This window comes from Salmo trutta, chromosome 33 (genome assembly GCF_901001165.1).
Source record: "Salmo trutta chromosome 33, fSalTru1.1, whole genome shotgun sequence".
Lineage (NCBI taxonomy): Eukaryota > Metazoa > Chordata > Actinopteri > Salmoniformes > Salmonidae > Salmo > Salmo trutta.
The window spans coordinates 10,783,733-10,799,207 of NC_042989.1; the positions used below are offsets into that span (position 1 = coordinate 10,783,733).

At 44.2% G+C, this 15,475-nt stretch overlaps 1 protein-coding gene across 1 annotated transcript; it reads left to right on the forward strand.

Annotated features, from left to right (window-relative positions):
* Positions 1-865: 865 nt before the first annotated feature.
* On the forward strand, positions 866-14,990 carry LOC115172385 (zinc finger MYM-type protein 4). Its single transcript, XM_029729776.1, has 26 exons — positions 866-1,151; positions 2,606-3,092; positions 3,375-3,458; positions 3,610-3,659; positions 3,842-4,006; positions 4,147-4,514; positions 4,693-4,870; positions 5,015-5,227; positions 5,504-5,651; positions 5,964-6,079; positions 6,373-6,741; positions 6,913-7,063; positions 7,201-7,361; positions 7,652-7,814; positions 7,958-8,074; positions 8,195-8,386; positions 8,739-8,884; positions 9,166-9,295; positions 9,566-9,742; positions 10,702-10,796; positions 11,039-11,195; positions 11,424-11,575; positions 11,865-11,979; positions 13,461-13,694; positions 13,859-13,982; positions 14,160-14,990. Exons 1-26 carry the CDS (start codon positions 1,116-1,118, stop codon positions 14,389-14,391), a joined length of 4,560 nt encoding a protein of 1,519 aa, XP_029585636.1. The 5' UTR covers positions 866-1,115; the 3' UTR covers positions 14,392-14,990.
* Positions 14,991-15,475: the final 485 nt, after the last annotated feature.

Genomic DNA, 15,475 nt, shown 5'->3' on the forward strand with positions numbered 1-15,475 from the left:
TTTTCCATTGTTAGAGCATTAGCTCAAATACATTGTTAATATCACAGAAAATCTTTGACAATGTCGAGTCTCCTTTCTGGATTCTTCTTGACTATTTGATCCTTGTCATTTGACCTGTATGAAACGTTGAACGATGCAGCTAGAAATAAACAACATACTTCAACTGACACGCATAAACCCCGGCCCCAGTGATGGATCGTTCGCGAACGAACGGCTCTTTTTGAACGTAAATTTTTGGTGAACATTGGGAACCGAATCGCATCGGCGAAAGAGCCGTTCATTTGTCTCCCTGATTTGCATAGTGCTTCTACTGCTTTTTGAGTTTAAAGTTTTTCAGCAAATAAATGACAGGGCGAATCCTCACTGCAGAAACAATAAACATTGCACGTCAATCTGGTCTACAATTATTTCACAATCTGACATAATGGCAGCCTCTCTTTTGGGTTTTACACTGGATATTAGAAAAATGTTCATGGTTTTATGTCGATTTTTAAGCATTTTGAACGATGAGCCATTTGAGAGACAAAAATACTCGGAATGCCCATCACAACCCAGACCCACTGGGTTTGCCAATCTACTGTACATTTCTATCTGCAACGTTCAAGCTAGAAGGGTACCGAACTAATCCAAATATGTGCGAGAGATTAGAATTTATTTTAACTGGGAAAATGTAATGAGGTGTCAACATTGGGTATCTACCTGTAGAAAAGAGAACGAATTCAGATAATATGTACAATGTGTATATTCTGATTTGTTACATTTAATGTATTGCGTTACTGAATCAAATTACCCACGAACACAGACAGAGAATGCGCCTATCTATGGAACTTTACGGTACAGCCATACCAGCAGAAAGGGATAGTTCGATGTGCATGCAATTTCCCATTGAAAAGCTAGCAACTACTTAAACACAAATTAGAATGCCCCCTCAATGACAATTATTTCATACACATTCTGCAAATCATATATTTTCATGCACATCGTGAAGTCGCTTTTGCACTGTCTTTAACAATAACATTGTGTGCAGTGCATCCTAGCTAGTTATCTAGCTAGCTAACGTTAGTTGCAAAAGAAACCCACCCCCCCTTCCGAGAAGAACAGCGCGCGACCAAAACATGGCGGAGTCAGAGGAGGCTAAACAAAAATCTCAGGTGAAAATATGTTTGAAATAATGAAGGCATTATTATCTTATTAACTAGCTACCCATCTGTTTCTGCTCAGCCTTGTTGCAGCTAGCTTCCTGGTTATCTTGCTAGATTTTCCTCAAGTGCATGACTATGTAGCTTAACGTTACAGTAGTTAGAGCTAGCAAGCCATGTAGCTAGGTTAGCTATTTTATGCTAGCTAGCTAGTAGTGTTCGTAGAATAATCAACCCTCATATTATTTTTACTGGAGCCCCTTATTGATATATCACAGTTCTGTCAAAAGTATTATGAGTTTGCATCCCTGTGTGAGTGTAACGGCTTATGTCATGAGGTCCGAAACGGTATGGCAGGCCAGGGTCGCTGGTTCAACCAAGGCCCATTGCGGCTGTTTGTATAGCTACTACACCACTGTCCAGAGGTCTGGGCCCTCATGTCCAGGCTTAAGTGTGCTTGCTCTGTGTGAAATATGGTTTCTTGTTCAAAACCCAACCAGACGATTCCCCCTCTATTGCTGCACTAGTACGAATAATGTCATAGCTTTCTACGCTGGTTAAAATGTAATTATTAACTGGGTGGTTCGAGACTTAAATGCTGATTGACTAACCACGGGTATGACAAAACATTTCTGTTTAGTGTTATAATTACGTTGGTAACCGATGTATAATAGCAATAAGGAACCTCGAGGGGTTGTGGAATATGGCCAAATACCACGGCTAAGGGCTGTATCCAGGCACTCTGCGTTCAGTCGTGGCTAAGAACAGCCATTAGCTGTAGTATATTGGCCATATACCACACCCCCTTGGGCCATATTGCTTGAATATATGCTATTTAGCAGAAGCTTTTATCCAAAGTGACTGTCATGCATGCATCATTTTTTCCCTTATGGCTGGTCCCAGGAATCTAACATGCTATCCTGGCGTTGCAAGCACCATGCTCTACCAACTGGGCTAGAGAAGACCACACTTTTTAATTTGTATTTTTTTATACTCTATTTTCTCACCAATTTCGTGGTATCCAATTGGTAGTTAGTCTTGTCCCATCGCTGCAACTCCCGTACGGACTCGGGAGAGGCGAAGGTTGAGAGCCGTGCGTCCTCCAAAACACAACCCAGCTAAGCCGCACTGCTTCTTGACACAACGCCCCTTAACCCGCAAGCCGGCCGCACCAATGTGTCGGAGGAAACACAGTACACCTGGCAAGTGTGCATTGCGCCAGGCCCGCCACAGGAGTCGCTATTGCGCGATTGAACAAGAACATCCCTGCTGGCCAAACCCTCCCCTAACACCGGCGACGATAGGCCAATTGTGCGCCATCCCATGAGTCTCCTGGTCGCGGCCGGCTACATCAGAGCCTGGACTCGAACCAGGATCTCTAATGGCACAGCTGCACTGCCTTAGACCACTGTGCCTCTCGGGAGGCACCAAGACCACACTTTTTAACCAGTTGTCTCCTCCCACAGCATGAACTCCGGCTGTCCAAGGCTTTTGATGAGGCGGTGAAGCTCTCAGCCCCCACGGCTGGTGAGTCCCAGCGACAACACACTCCCCTGTCAACAAGATCTCTTTGGAGCAGCATCTCAACCGGACCAGTCTTTGGAGCACCAGAACCAGACGGACGGCCTGACGTCGACCATGATTTTAGCAGTGACGATGAGGGGAATGTATTCCCTCACATCTCTCATCCTACCAGTACCACCTTCTCCCTGGCTGGTCTGGGGGTGGGCCAGCCAGAGGATGAGTTGGATGGGGTTCCTGTGTTTGGGGCAGATGAGGAGGAGGAGTGGGACATAGCCCTGCCCAAGGTGGCACTGGGGGATGTGGAGTCTGACAGAGAGTCAGGCGGACGGCCGGCTGGATCGCCTGACACACGACGTGCAGAGACTCAGGATGATCAAAATTCCACTGACAGATTCCTTGATGCAGTCTCACTTTCCAATATTAGAACAGGTTAGAATGAAAACATTATGCCTAGTCTGAGTTGGCCTGTGACGTTACTCCTCATGCATTTATTACTTCTCATCACCAATATAACTTTTCTTACTTATATTTCTTACTACTTAAAGGAAAATTAGTCCACTGTTGATACATTAGCAAAATGTTTTATGCAAACTGGATCAACAGTGGACTAATGAAGTAAATAACAAAAATATAGTGTTTTTTTTGTGGCATTTTCCTTGTACTTAGGCCTACTTCTTGTGCATTGCTTAACAACAGTCATTCTTTTGGCAGCTTCTGAGGTGGCTAGTCAAATGCAAGGAGAAAGCCATCTTTCAACTAACCTATCTCAGTCCCCTTCACCAGATAACAGCTTTGGTAAGACTGCAAGCAAACTTGCCCTGCTAGTTATAACTATAGTTTCAATAAAGAACATGATTTAGGACATTTTTACACTTCATGCACATGGTATGCACATTATTAGAGCTGTGATGATTCCATTAAATGGCCTTTTCTCCATTTCTGTCAGATGGACTAAGACAGAATCGGTCTATTGCTGGGGGATCCAGCTGTCAAGAGGTCTGTATAGTGTATGACTTTAGTATACCAGTAGTGTAAGTGGAGAGGGGCAGCAAAAAAGAACTGGCAGAGAGCGTGAGAGATTTCAGGATAATTCCCTTTTGCGGAATGCTGTTATGAACATTATTTATTTTTTGTGTCGCCTTCATTCATCTATTTCGTCCCTTTGCCCTGACCTTCAGAGGTCAGAGAGTGTGTTCCAGAACCCAGTGGTAGGGGACAGAGAAGAGCCACCCATCTCTCCCCTCATGAACATCAAGGATGAGCCCATAGATGAAGGATATGACTGCGCCCTTCTACCCTCAACACGGAGTATCAAGGAGGAGCTGGACAACACAGCTCCTGAGGTCAGCAAAGGCTCCCATGCCCTGCCTTAGATGTCCCCTTTTACAACATATGGATATGATGATTCTGTTATGCTATATTATTTCTGCTATATTATTATTATCATTATTAATTCTTTGTTCTTATTTGTTGTATGTTACAGGAGGTGCTGAGGATCAGTTCTGTCTTTTCTGTTGGTGGAGGAAATGCGTATGGCTCGCCCACTGCTGCTTCCCAGACCCCCACCTCCATATTTGGACCAGGAAGAAGTCTAGTTCCACAGGGGCCAACGATGACCCTCAGGAGCCTGGCTCCAGTGCCCCAGCCACCCCCTCCCCAGCCCCAGCCCCCTAGTGGCTCCAACCCAGCCAACGCAGTGCGTGTGTCCTGCTCAGGCTGCTCTAAGATCCTGCTGCGCGGTCAGACTGCCTTCCAACGGAAAGGGTCCACCCAGCTCTTCTGCTCCACTGTCTGCCTCACTGGGTTCACCCTGCCTCCCATCAAACTGAGAACCTGCTACCAGTGCCTAAAGTGAGTCACTCGGCTACTGACTCACCTCAACTCCAACTTTCAATCGTTCTGCTATCATCCGATTCCCGGAGTTACTGTGGGGGTGCACCAAATAACTTCCCCCGTTGCTCATAGCTGTATTGCTGTTTAGAACTATTATATCTGTCTATAACTCGTTTATAACTTTTAACTTCTTCAGGGAGATCGAGGACCCCAAGGATGTAATCAGTGTGATTACAGACAATAACCTGAAGGATTTCTGTAGCCAGTTCTGCCTCTCTGTGTTCAACCGCAAGAGGAAACCAGGGACTATTTCCATGCCTTCTTTCCAAGAGCCCACCGCCCCGACGTGCAGTATGTGCAAGAAGAGCGACACGGTAAGGGACAAAACAGACAACCACTGGTTTGACTAGTTCACTCTCATTTCTAAGTCAACTTCAGGTGAGGTTACATGAGGAAATGTTTGATTTGACTTGATCATCCTGCCTGATTTGATAACCCCCCCTCCCCTGCCATCTCAGATTCAGCACGAAGTGACTCACCAGGGCTCCTTGCACAAACTGTGTAGCGATGAGTGTTTCATGCGCTTCCGCTCCTCCCACAACCTGGTCATAAATGTGTGTGAGAGCTGTGGCGAGTACTGCGCCAGTACTGACAGGAACTGCCGGTCGCTCCGAGTAGAGGGCGTCACCATGAAGTTCTGCAGTCGAACCTGCATTAGCTCTTTTAAACGGGTAAGTACGCACATGCAGGTAGTACACACAGACATAGAAACTGGAGTCCACTTTTAAAAACGGTCTGGCCTTGATGGTCATATGTACTCTTAACTTCTATCAGGTATATTCAGTGGAGGATGGGCCTCCCTTCCGAGTCTGGTTTCTCTCAATGAGTCTCTATGAATACATTATTGATATTATACACATTTGTCTCACTGAGTCCCCCTGTCCCACCTCCGCCATCATCAAATCTCTTCTTCTTATCAACTCTTTCCCATTGTTCCTGTATGACAGACGACCACCAAGGTGATGCCGTGCGGTCACTGTCGTGATCTGAGACTCATGTCTGACATGGTGGAGAGCACCGATACGGATGGCAAGGTGGAGCTCTTCTGCAATTCCATCTGTGTCAATAACAGCTGGCCTAAGAACGACCTGTCAGGTAGCATTGACTTTACCATTGTATAAGCGGAAGTCTACAAATGTTTTTTCATTTATCAATATTGTAGGCCATATGTTGTCTGAAATAGTCTGAAATCTGTTTTTGACTGGTATCATTTTTTCTGGGATGCATCTGCATGTCGATTTAGTCCAGTAATTATTACTCAGAGAGTGGAAAAAACCCTGCAGTGGATTCGGTCAGGATGTATTTTCCGCTAGCCAGCAAACAATTTTGTGTTTCAACCAATATTTTGCCATGAAATTGGTTTTACATTTTATTTGCAGTGGTATTAAAAAAAGTTGTCACACACAGGAACGGCATTCCCTTGTACCTACTGCAAAGTGAAGGCTGTCTCTCAGTACCACCTGGCCATGGTAGACGGCAGCATCCGCAACTTCTGCTCTTACACCTGCGTCAAGACTTTCCGGGTATTCGTTGATTAATTGGCTAAATGGATCAAAACAGACTATGCTACATATGATCTGTGCTTTCTGTGTGTTCATATTAGAGACTGTTCAGTCTGTTAGGTAGATTTGAGAGGGATTTTATGTGTTTTTCAGCCTGCATTTAGGTTCAGGTTTATTTGACAATTGTACCAAACATAAAACGCAATGCATACAATACAGGTCAAATTGAAAAGATACCAATCAGCCTATATATAATGGATTGTACAGAATACATCATGTTTTTGAATGCGTTCTCCTTTGATGTAATGTGGTAGGAGGCTGAAGGCAGCCAGCTTCCCCCCCAACTGGGCCAGATGAACGGCTCCTCATCCACTGCGCCTCCCATGGTGTCTCCGTACCTCCAGACCCCTCCAGCACCACCCCAGGGCTACTCCCATCCTTACCCCCCGTCCTGGGTCCCCACCACTGGCCGCCCATACGCCCCAACCCAGACCTCTGCTCCACCTCTACCCTATCGAGCCGCCCCAGGCCTGGCTAGGGCCTACGGGGTGGGGCAACATCAACCAGGGCCGCCCATGGCCCCCTCCTCCTCCTTTACCTCCGCCCCCAGTGGACCTGTGAAACTCTCCTGCCATCAGTGTCCTCAGCAGTTCCGCTGGAAACCTGAGCTCTATGAGTACAATGTAAGTACCTCTCTCTTGATCCTGTACCTTGTTTATTACATTTGAAGTGTTATGGGAATGGTCGTTTTGTGATAGGTATTGTAGTTTTGTCTAATAATGCTTTTGCGATGGGGGTTGTAGTTTTATCTCTAATGCTCTTTGTCCTCCTGGGCTTGTGTTGTGTTCCTTCAGGGTCGCACCATGCAGTTCTGTTGCAAACTGTGCTGTGTTGAGTTTAAGAAACGGAGTAATATCAAAGTGAGGTGTGAATACTGCAAACTGGAGAAGGTGGTCAAAGAAGTCATCAGATATGACCTCATCGACCGGCCCTTCTGCAGTGAGAGTCAGTACCAAAGACCCTTTCTCCTTTTCTCCTAGTCCTTTTTGACAATTTATGCCATAAATATAACAATGATGTAATAATTTGTTTTTGAGTATAATATTGTACATTAACCTGTCTGTGTGTGGGTGTTGTAACAGGCTGTAAGCTGCTCTTCAAGCACGACATGAAGGGGCCATGGCGGACGTGTGCCTATTGTGCCGACATCAGCCCCAAGATGATCCACAACCACTTTGGTGGCAGGATGCAAGAGTTCTGCAGGGACGCGTGCATGTCCAACTACACTGTTCTCTTCTATGAGGTCAGAGCCAGAATAATCTTTATGCATGTTGACCTCTGGGGCTGTCTGTAGCATGCATCTGAGTAGGAGTGCTGATTTGGGATCAGTTTTGCCTTAAGACGACAATGAATAAGACTGCAGGGACCCGATTCCAGATCAGGACTCTTACTCTGAGTCGCTTTATGAATACATGCCCTGATCTCTCACTCTCTTGATTTGATTACCTTACAACCACTTCCTGGGACATATCTATGTAGTCCACAAATGGCCCTTTGAATTGCTGAACTGTTTGTTGTCCTTCCTCTACCCAGATGGCTAAGTGTGAGTGCTGCAGACGTCAAGGGAAGATGAGAGAGCAACTGAAGTGTTTTGGGGCAATTAGGCACTTCTGTAACCTGGAGTGTGTTATTCAGTACTGCTATCAGACCTTCCAGCTGCACCCTCGGACTAGCAACGGCACCACTACTACACAGGGTACTACTAAATTATATACACGTTTCTCTTGAAAATAACTACCTGGTTGGATGACCTATCGCTGCATCTCAGTTTAATGACTGCCTTAGGCCTACTACTCAACATGTCTCCCCTCTTTCCTTCCCTTCTTTCTCCCCCTGTAGGTCCGTCCCAACCTCTGTTCTCCCTCTCCAAGCCGGCTCCTGTCATTGCTGATGTTGTCTCGTTGGCCACCTCTCCTGCTGGCCAGCCCCATGCTACGGCTGCCACTGCCCTGACTGGTAGCTAGTACACTCATCGAGAACACTGGCTAACACCGAGCACGATTAAGACATTTGTGAAGAAGTGGTCGACTAATATAAGCTTTTGTAGTTCAGACTATTTTTTTGTTTTGCTTGTAGGAGCTCTTCCGACGTCTAACTCTCACGGCAAGAGCCTCGGCGATGCCAGCACCCAGACGGACGCCACGAGGATCTCAGCCCGCCGTCGGATCATGAAGAACAAGGCCATCATCTGTAAACCCCTCATGCTGGACCAGGAAACCAGCTGCCCGATTCAGATGCAGACAGCAGAGAAACCAATGGCACCCATGGGTAAAACAACAAACTAACATCAGAAATGCTAACCTAGTCGCTGATGCCTACTCTAAAACTTTTATATCTTAATTCATTAAATTATTTTCATATTTTTGGAACAAACTAGCTACTTTTTAAGATGTCCCGTCCATAAAGGTATTAATAATATCTTCATTATATTTCTATGGCCCCACCCTTCCACTGAATTTGTAAATCCGACCTTCCACTACATGTTCATAGTACGACCACTTGGTTTAAAGGGTTAGTAAGGGTCTCTGATTGTAGGCAGTCATTGTAAATAAGAATTTGTTCTTAACTGACTTTAATAAAAGGTTAAATAAGTCTCTCTCTCTCTCTCTCGTTGTTGTAGGGTTCACAGAGACTGGGTTCACGTACACAGAGAACGGGGAGAAAGTGCGGGTGGTTGTGATGCCCGTTCCAGTGCCAGTCTTCATCCCAGTGCCCATGAACCTGTACACCCAGTACACTCCTGTGCCCATGGGTATCCCCGTGCCTGTACGTTTGCTCTGCGTCCTCTTCTCATGCCTACATCCACTTTCTCTTTATGTGCCTTTAATATATACTTTATTTTCCACTTTTCAAAGGGAATTACCAGGAAGTACCCATCCCTGGTGGCCTAAAAACTCACATGCCCCCCCCACACACCCTCGTGTCTTGGATTGTTATTCTTCTGAGGACCCTACTAATACCGCCACCATGTTTCATTGTGTGTTCTGTTAATGGTTGGTTAACTTGGCTGGTTAAACCATGTTCTGTTCTCTGTGCCCTCTGTCCAGGTGCCAGTGCCCATGGTAATACCCTCCTCATTAAGCCGTTCAGAGCTCAAGGACAGGAAAGATGGTGTCGCATCTCAAACCATGACCGAGCAGGAGGAAGAGGAGAAAGACAAACCTGTCTCCCATGGAGGTGAAGAGAAAAGTTTGTACTCTGAGCTGTGGCTGTGTATATATGAGAACGTTACTGTCTAACTTTGTTGCTTGGCACATCAGCTGGCTGCTGCTTTCTTGAACAGATCAACCTTGCATTTATCTCAATATTTAGACTAACCTGTATTAATAGATAAACACTGTTAGAAAAGCAACCTTTTTAAATGAAAATCACTCTGGTGGAGGGTTAGGGTTATATTACTGAAGGGTTCGATAACATGGTGTCTGTCTGTGTGGTGTTTATCCACAGACCAAGGAAGCGCCTACAGTGGAGACCTGGAGTCTGAGGCTGTGTCCACCCCCCACAGCTGGGGTGGAGAGGATGAGTCCACATCCAACCCCCAGAGAGGGGCAGAGGGTCCTGTCGAACCCCCCAGCACAACATCCTCCCCCAGCATGTTGGACCTGGAGGCTGACTACCCCCCTGGTGAGAAAGGCTCTGAGAAAAACAACATAGCTACATTTATGTTCCAATGTTATTTATCCAACCTTTATTTATCCAGTTAAGAATAAATTATATTTGCACTAGCTAGGTTTCCATCCAATTTGCGACAGATTTTCATGCGAATATTCTAGAAACTGCTTATAGAAAATATGCCCATTTTCCCACCAGTTGTATGTTTCTACCAAGTTGACTTGTTGTGGAAACAATTAGTGCGTGATGATGTAGTGCACACAAAATGTATTTTTCGCTTAAGTTTTCATGTACCGAATAAAAATCTAAAGTTGTTTTTCATCCCATTTTCAACTCTACCGATAGTTTTGTCACAAATTGTTGCGTTAAATTGCAAATGTGTCTACTCTGGTCTTGGCACCTGCTCTCTAGCCAACATCTCTCAGATACAGTGCGGGTAGGCTGTGCAGGTTGTCTAGTCTACAAGAGATTATTATGGATAAACTGCAGTCAAGCATCGATCATCATGTCACCAGAATAAAACCCTCAATATTTATTGGAAAGCAGCGTCAAGCTCATCACCGTGTATCTTCACCACCCTGTGAAGTTCACAACTTATTTCATCTGTAGCCTAACTGCATGGTTTCCCGAGTCGTAGTGGGAGGACCCCACACCATATCATGGCGTGACTCCAAGTTTACTTCGATATGATGGTTATTATATCAATATTTGCGCATAATGGCGTTTCCACCAACATTCCCCGTCAATTAATATAACAGACACAAAAAGATCACACCATGTCGAACGAACAAATTGTCGGCATTTCTAAAATTACATCAGCACTTCCTGTTTCCGTCACAGCTGTCGTGATTTATTTTTATACGATACTCACATAAAAACTGTAGATGGAAACGTGGTTAACGATGAACTTGCCAATTCCCACAAATCACATTTGTATCCCCTGTGTAACTGTGTATTCAATGCTGTTTCAGAGTCGTTTGATCATGCGGCAGTGAAGGGACAGAGGCTGACTGTACAGGCCACAAGACACAAGAGACCCAAAGATGGCTTCCCTCCCAGAAAACGGGTATGTCTATACTGTAGTCTGCGTCCCAAACGGTACCCTATTTATTTTATAGTGGGGTCACTGGTCTAACGCTATAGGTAACATAACTAGTTAGGTCACATCAGCACCATTATTACTATTGACTGCAATAGGGTTTCATTATTAGATAATGATATCAGAGATATTATAGTTAAAGCAAGTCGTTTCTCCTCCTACTACGTTGTTGGTCCAAACCTTTTTCCCTTTCCCTTTCTGTATTGCAGAGTCGTAAGCAAAGTGGGACTATGGACATGGTGGCGCAAACTGTTTCACTCCCTCCTGCCAGATCAAAACTCCACCACGAGTACGGGGTGAAAGCCTGGAAGAATTGGGTCCTGCAGAGGAACAAGCGGTTTGACTGTGAATTTGCCAAAGATCCCTGTGAGTCAATCCTAACTGCATACGCAATTGTTTAGGTCTTTGCTTGTCATGTAGATTAATTGATTTGTTAATTGAAGTGCCTTGCAACATCTTAGATGCCATGCCCAGATGAGTTTAAAATATGCTAGCGGTATTCATGTGGTGTTCAGTGGCCATCTTTCTCACTATGGCAGCTAAATCCATGGTTCTCTGATCTGGTTTTCTGTGCCCTTGTCTCTCCTACGGCAGCTAAGTCCATGGTTTTGAAGGAGGACGTGTTGCAGTGTAACTCCTCTGAGCTTAGTTATGGCCTCTGTCGCTTCATCAGTGAGGTCCGTCGCCCCAACGGTCAGGCCTACCCTGCTGACAGCATCTTCTACCTCTGTCTGGGCATACAGCAGGTATTGAACCTCCATGTTTATCTTATTCCGTACTATGTTATTCACTGTGGTACCACCTTTTCTGTCTGTCAGTGGCCATACTTAAAATACGGTTCAGTCTAAAGCCCCAGTTATACTGATGTGATGGCAGCTAATACTGTTTGCAGACTATTACCATCAATATTATCTGGACTTTTCCTATAGCAACTTCCCCAGGGGCAGCAACATCAATTGTACTTGCCCCTCTGCCAAATATGATATACAGTGCCTAATGCCTCTCTCCCTCACCATCTCTCATTTGGTTCACCAGTATCTATTTGAGAATGGAAGGATAGAGAATATCTTCACTGACGTGCTCTATCACAAGTTCACCATGGAGATTACTATGATGCTGCATTTCTGGAGACCTACCCTGCTGCCCAGCGGTAAGAATATTTCTAGTCTTCTATAAGTTTCTTCTACGCCTGTCGTATCCCTTTAAAACGTCTTAGGAATAAGCGTCCCGTCAACGGGGCAGTTGTAAATCATGCAGCGCCATGTGTCACGATCGCAGATTTTAGAGAAACAACAAATGTCGCTACATAAGTCTTATATCGGCTGAAAGCTTAAATTCTTGTTAATATAACTGCACTGTCCAATTTACAGTAGCTATTACTGCGAAAAAATGCCATTCTATTGTTTGAGGAGAGCTCCTAACAGCTAAACACTTTTCACTGCGAAAGGTTTGATAAATTCAACTGACGGTGAAATGTGTACTTACATTCTGAAATATTGCTCTGATTTATCATCCAAAGGGTCCCAGAGATAACATGAAGTCTTGTTTTGTTAGATAAAATCCTTTTTCATATCCTAAAAAGGTCCATATAGCATGCACGATCGATTTTGTATTTCCACTCGTTCAATTTGCAAAGAAAGGAATCTGTGAAAATCTAACCCTAAAAGTTGTTTCAACCAGTCAAATCACGTTCATATTTATTCCTCAGAGATCCTAGAACGTAACCAGACTTCACTATATTATTAGGAGTGTAGTATATCCTATAGGACACCAGATTTGGTCAGAGAGTGACGCCTTCATGGTGCGCCGATGACGTGGGCGGTCTTCACTTGATTGACTGTAACTTTGTCAAACAAAGCTAGCTAGATAGCCAATGAGCTGGGCTTTACGTGAGTATGCGGAAACCCTGTATCTGTCGCAAAATGTTGCTGCTAATCTTGTGCGACAGCAAGCCTTTTCCTTTTGGACAAAAATTACAAGAATATGGAGTGTTATGAAAACTGAGTGTTTTGCAAATGTTGGACTTATAATATGGCTACTAATACTAGAAAAGCTAAATCAAAGTCCAAGTATACAGATTTGACGATATTCTTGCAGAAAAATGTAATGTAAATGTCTCCTTCACGATTTGCCCAAATGTACCTGGGTGACTTCACACTAAATGTCATGTAGTTTGCTCATACTTCAAGTTATCCGTCTGAAACTTTGCACATACACTGCTGCTATCTTGTGGACACCATCGGAATTACAACCAGTGATGGCTAGATTTGGGACCTTTCTGTTGCATTTCAAAGATGATGGTAGAAAAATAAAAAAAGTTTTTTTCCTTTGTATTTTCTTCTACCAGATCTATTATGTTATATTCCCATACATTCAATTCACATTTCCACAAACTTCAAAGTGTTTCCTTTCAAATGGTACCAAGAATATTCATATCCTTGCTTCAGGGCCTGAGCTACAGGCAGTTAGATTTGGGTATGTCATTTTAGGCGAAAATTGAAAGAAAAAAAGGGCCATCCCAACGTGTCTTCTTATATGCCTGTTGTATCCCTTTAATATCACTGGGACATTTGAAACGCATAAAAAATGATGACCCATACCTCTGACCCTTCCTCCTCTGTCTGTCTCTAGGCTACCTGCATTCCCGTGTGGAGGAGGAATACCTGTGGGACTGTAAGCAGCTGGGGGCCCACTCCCCCTTTGTGCTGCTCAACACCTTGCTCTTCTTTGGAACCAAGCTGTTCCAGTTCAAGACCCAGAGCCAACACAGACGTTTGTCCTTTGTCAACTTCACCCACTGTACCAGGGTCACTAAGAACGGCAAGAGCGCCTTCCTGAGGTTTAGGCCTTGTCAGGACACCACCGGTGAGATCCGACCTCAATGGTGTTGAAGGCTATCACATTATATTATACTTTATTTATCCCATTAGTAGCAATTAAGAAATGCATTGCCGTATCCCAAGCAATAACATCCTCCACAAGCTCCATAATGCGCTAGGTTGTAGGTTGATTTGTGTGTGTGTATCCAGAGCTTCTAGCTTTGCCTGCCAAGAGGAAGCTGGATGAACAGGATGGTGACATGGAGATGCCTGAGAACACTGAGAACCCACTACGCTGCCCTGTCAGACTCTACGAGTTCTACATCTCCAAATGGTGAGATTACATAAATGTTTATTCCTGTTATATTTCACTCTTACTGTACATATGACTTGTTTTATATATTGACAACATTTTAATGCCTCAATGTTTTGCAGTCTGAAAAAGAGAAATGGAGAATATTTCTGTAATGGCTGCCTATCGATTCATTATATAATCCTCTTTTTCCTCCAGCTCAGAGTCTGTGAAGAATAGGCCGGGCCTGTTCTACTTGCAGCCAGAGCTTTCATGCCTCTCCAACAGTTCGCTGTGGTATTCTGGCCAGCAACTAGAAGGCGCTGCACTGGAGAGCATGCTAACACGCATCCTGGCTGTACGAGAGGTCCATCTGGATGAGCCTCCACTACATCATCACTCTACTGAAGCTTCATCAGCCTCCACAGACGACAACGATGATAGCTCGTAGTGGATATAACAGACTCATGGAATGGCACCCTATTCCCTATATAGTGCAGTGCACTACTTTTGAACAGGGCCCATAGGGCTCTGGTCAAAAGTAGTGCACTATATATAGGGGATAGGGTGCCATTTCAGACCAACATGGACATGTTGCAAAACATCCACAATCATGTAAAGACACTACAATAAGATACTTCATTTAGTCTTTCATAATGTCTTTGTTTCTAGATTCTAGTTTTAGAGGATGAATGGAATCATTGTTAACAAAACATAAAAATACTGTTAATGTTACATTAGTGTCCGTTTTTTTCTAAGTTGTTACTATAGCTGAACATTTTATTGTTACTTTCTACTAATCTGCCTTTTATTCTAAGGGCCCACACAACTAATTCCAGTCTCGATCATCCACACTACTAACTAAACCAAGGTGATCACGTAATTATTGTACATAGTTTTTTTTTTTTTTTTGTATGGATCCATCTGTTATGGACTTGAATAAGCAACATGATTATGCAAAGGACATTTCTGTCTGCTCTGCTGTTTGTTCTCTGAAGGGATTAAAAGAACCTCTGACTCTGAGAATAAAACTCAGAAACCGATTGAAAATGTTCCTTCACTGTGAAAGTCATCAGCATTTAGATATGAATAATGATATGGTAAATTGCACCTGGTCTTGTATGCAAATCTGAGTGGAGCTGAAGAGTTGCTTTCATCTGCTTCAGTGTATGATTTACTGACTGATGGTTCAAGGTGGGGTTATGTATCTGTGTTGTGATGCTCCCGCTTTAGCAGTGCAGAGTCATGTTGTAGTACGGTACGTGATGTATTGATGGACAAATAGAAAAGATAGTCAGACCACGTTGTCGTTGCATGTGCGAAAGGGCATGAGTGGGAGGAAAGGGGACTGTACTGAGAGAAGTGGTACTGAGGGATTGAGTGTGTTGAGCGAAGAAGAGTTTGTGTGGGAGAGAGGAGGCAGATGGATAAAAGATCAAACTGCAGGCTGAATTTTTATCCTCCTGCATCTCTCAGCCAAGCACATTGAAACTGGTTGTATAACAACGTGTTTTGTTTTCTATACCATTTTCTGA

What these genes read in the sequence shown, in the direction of transcription:
- LOC115172385 (XM_029729776.1), top strand. Translation starts at nt 1,116, where the DNA reads ATGGCGGAGTCAGAGGAGGCTAAACAAAAATCTCAG. An exon ending in TGTGCAAGAAGAGCGACACG is followed by an intron (nt 4,871 to 5,014) that starts GTAAGGGACAAA and finishes CTGCCATCTCAG; the next exon opens with ATTCAGCACGAAGTGACTCA. An exon ending in GCCTAAGAACGACCTGTCAG is followed by an intron (nt 5,652 to 5,963) that starts GTAGCATTGACT and finishes TGTCACACACAG; the next exon opens with GAACGGCATTCCCTTGTACC.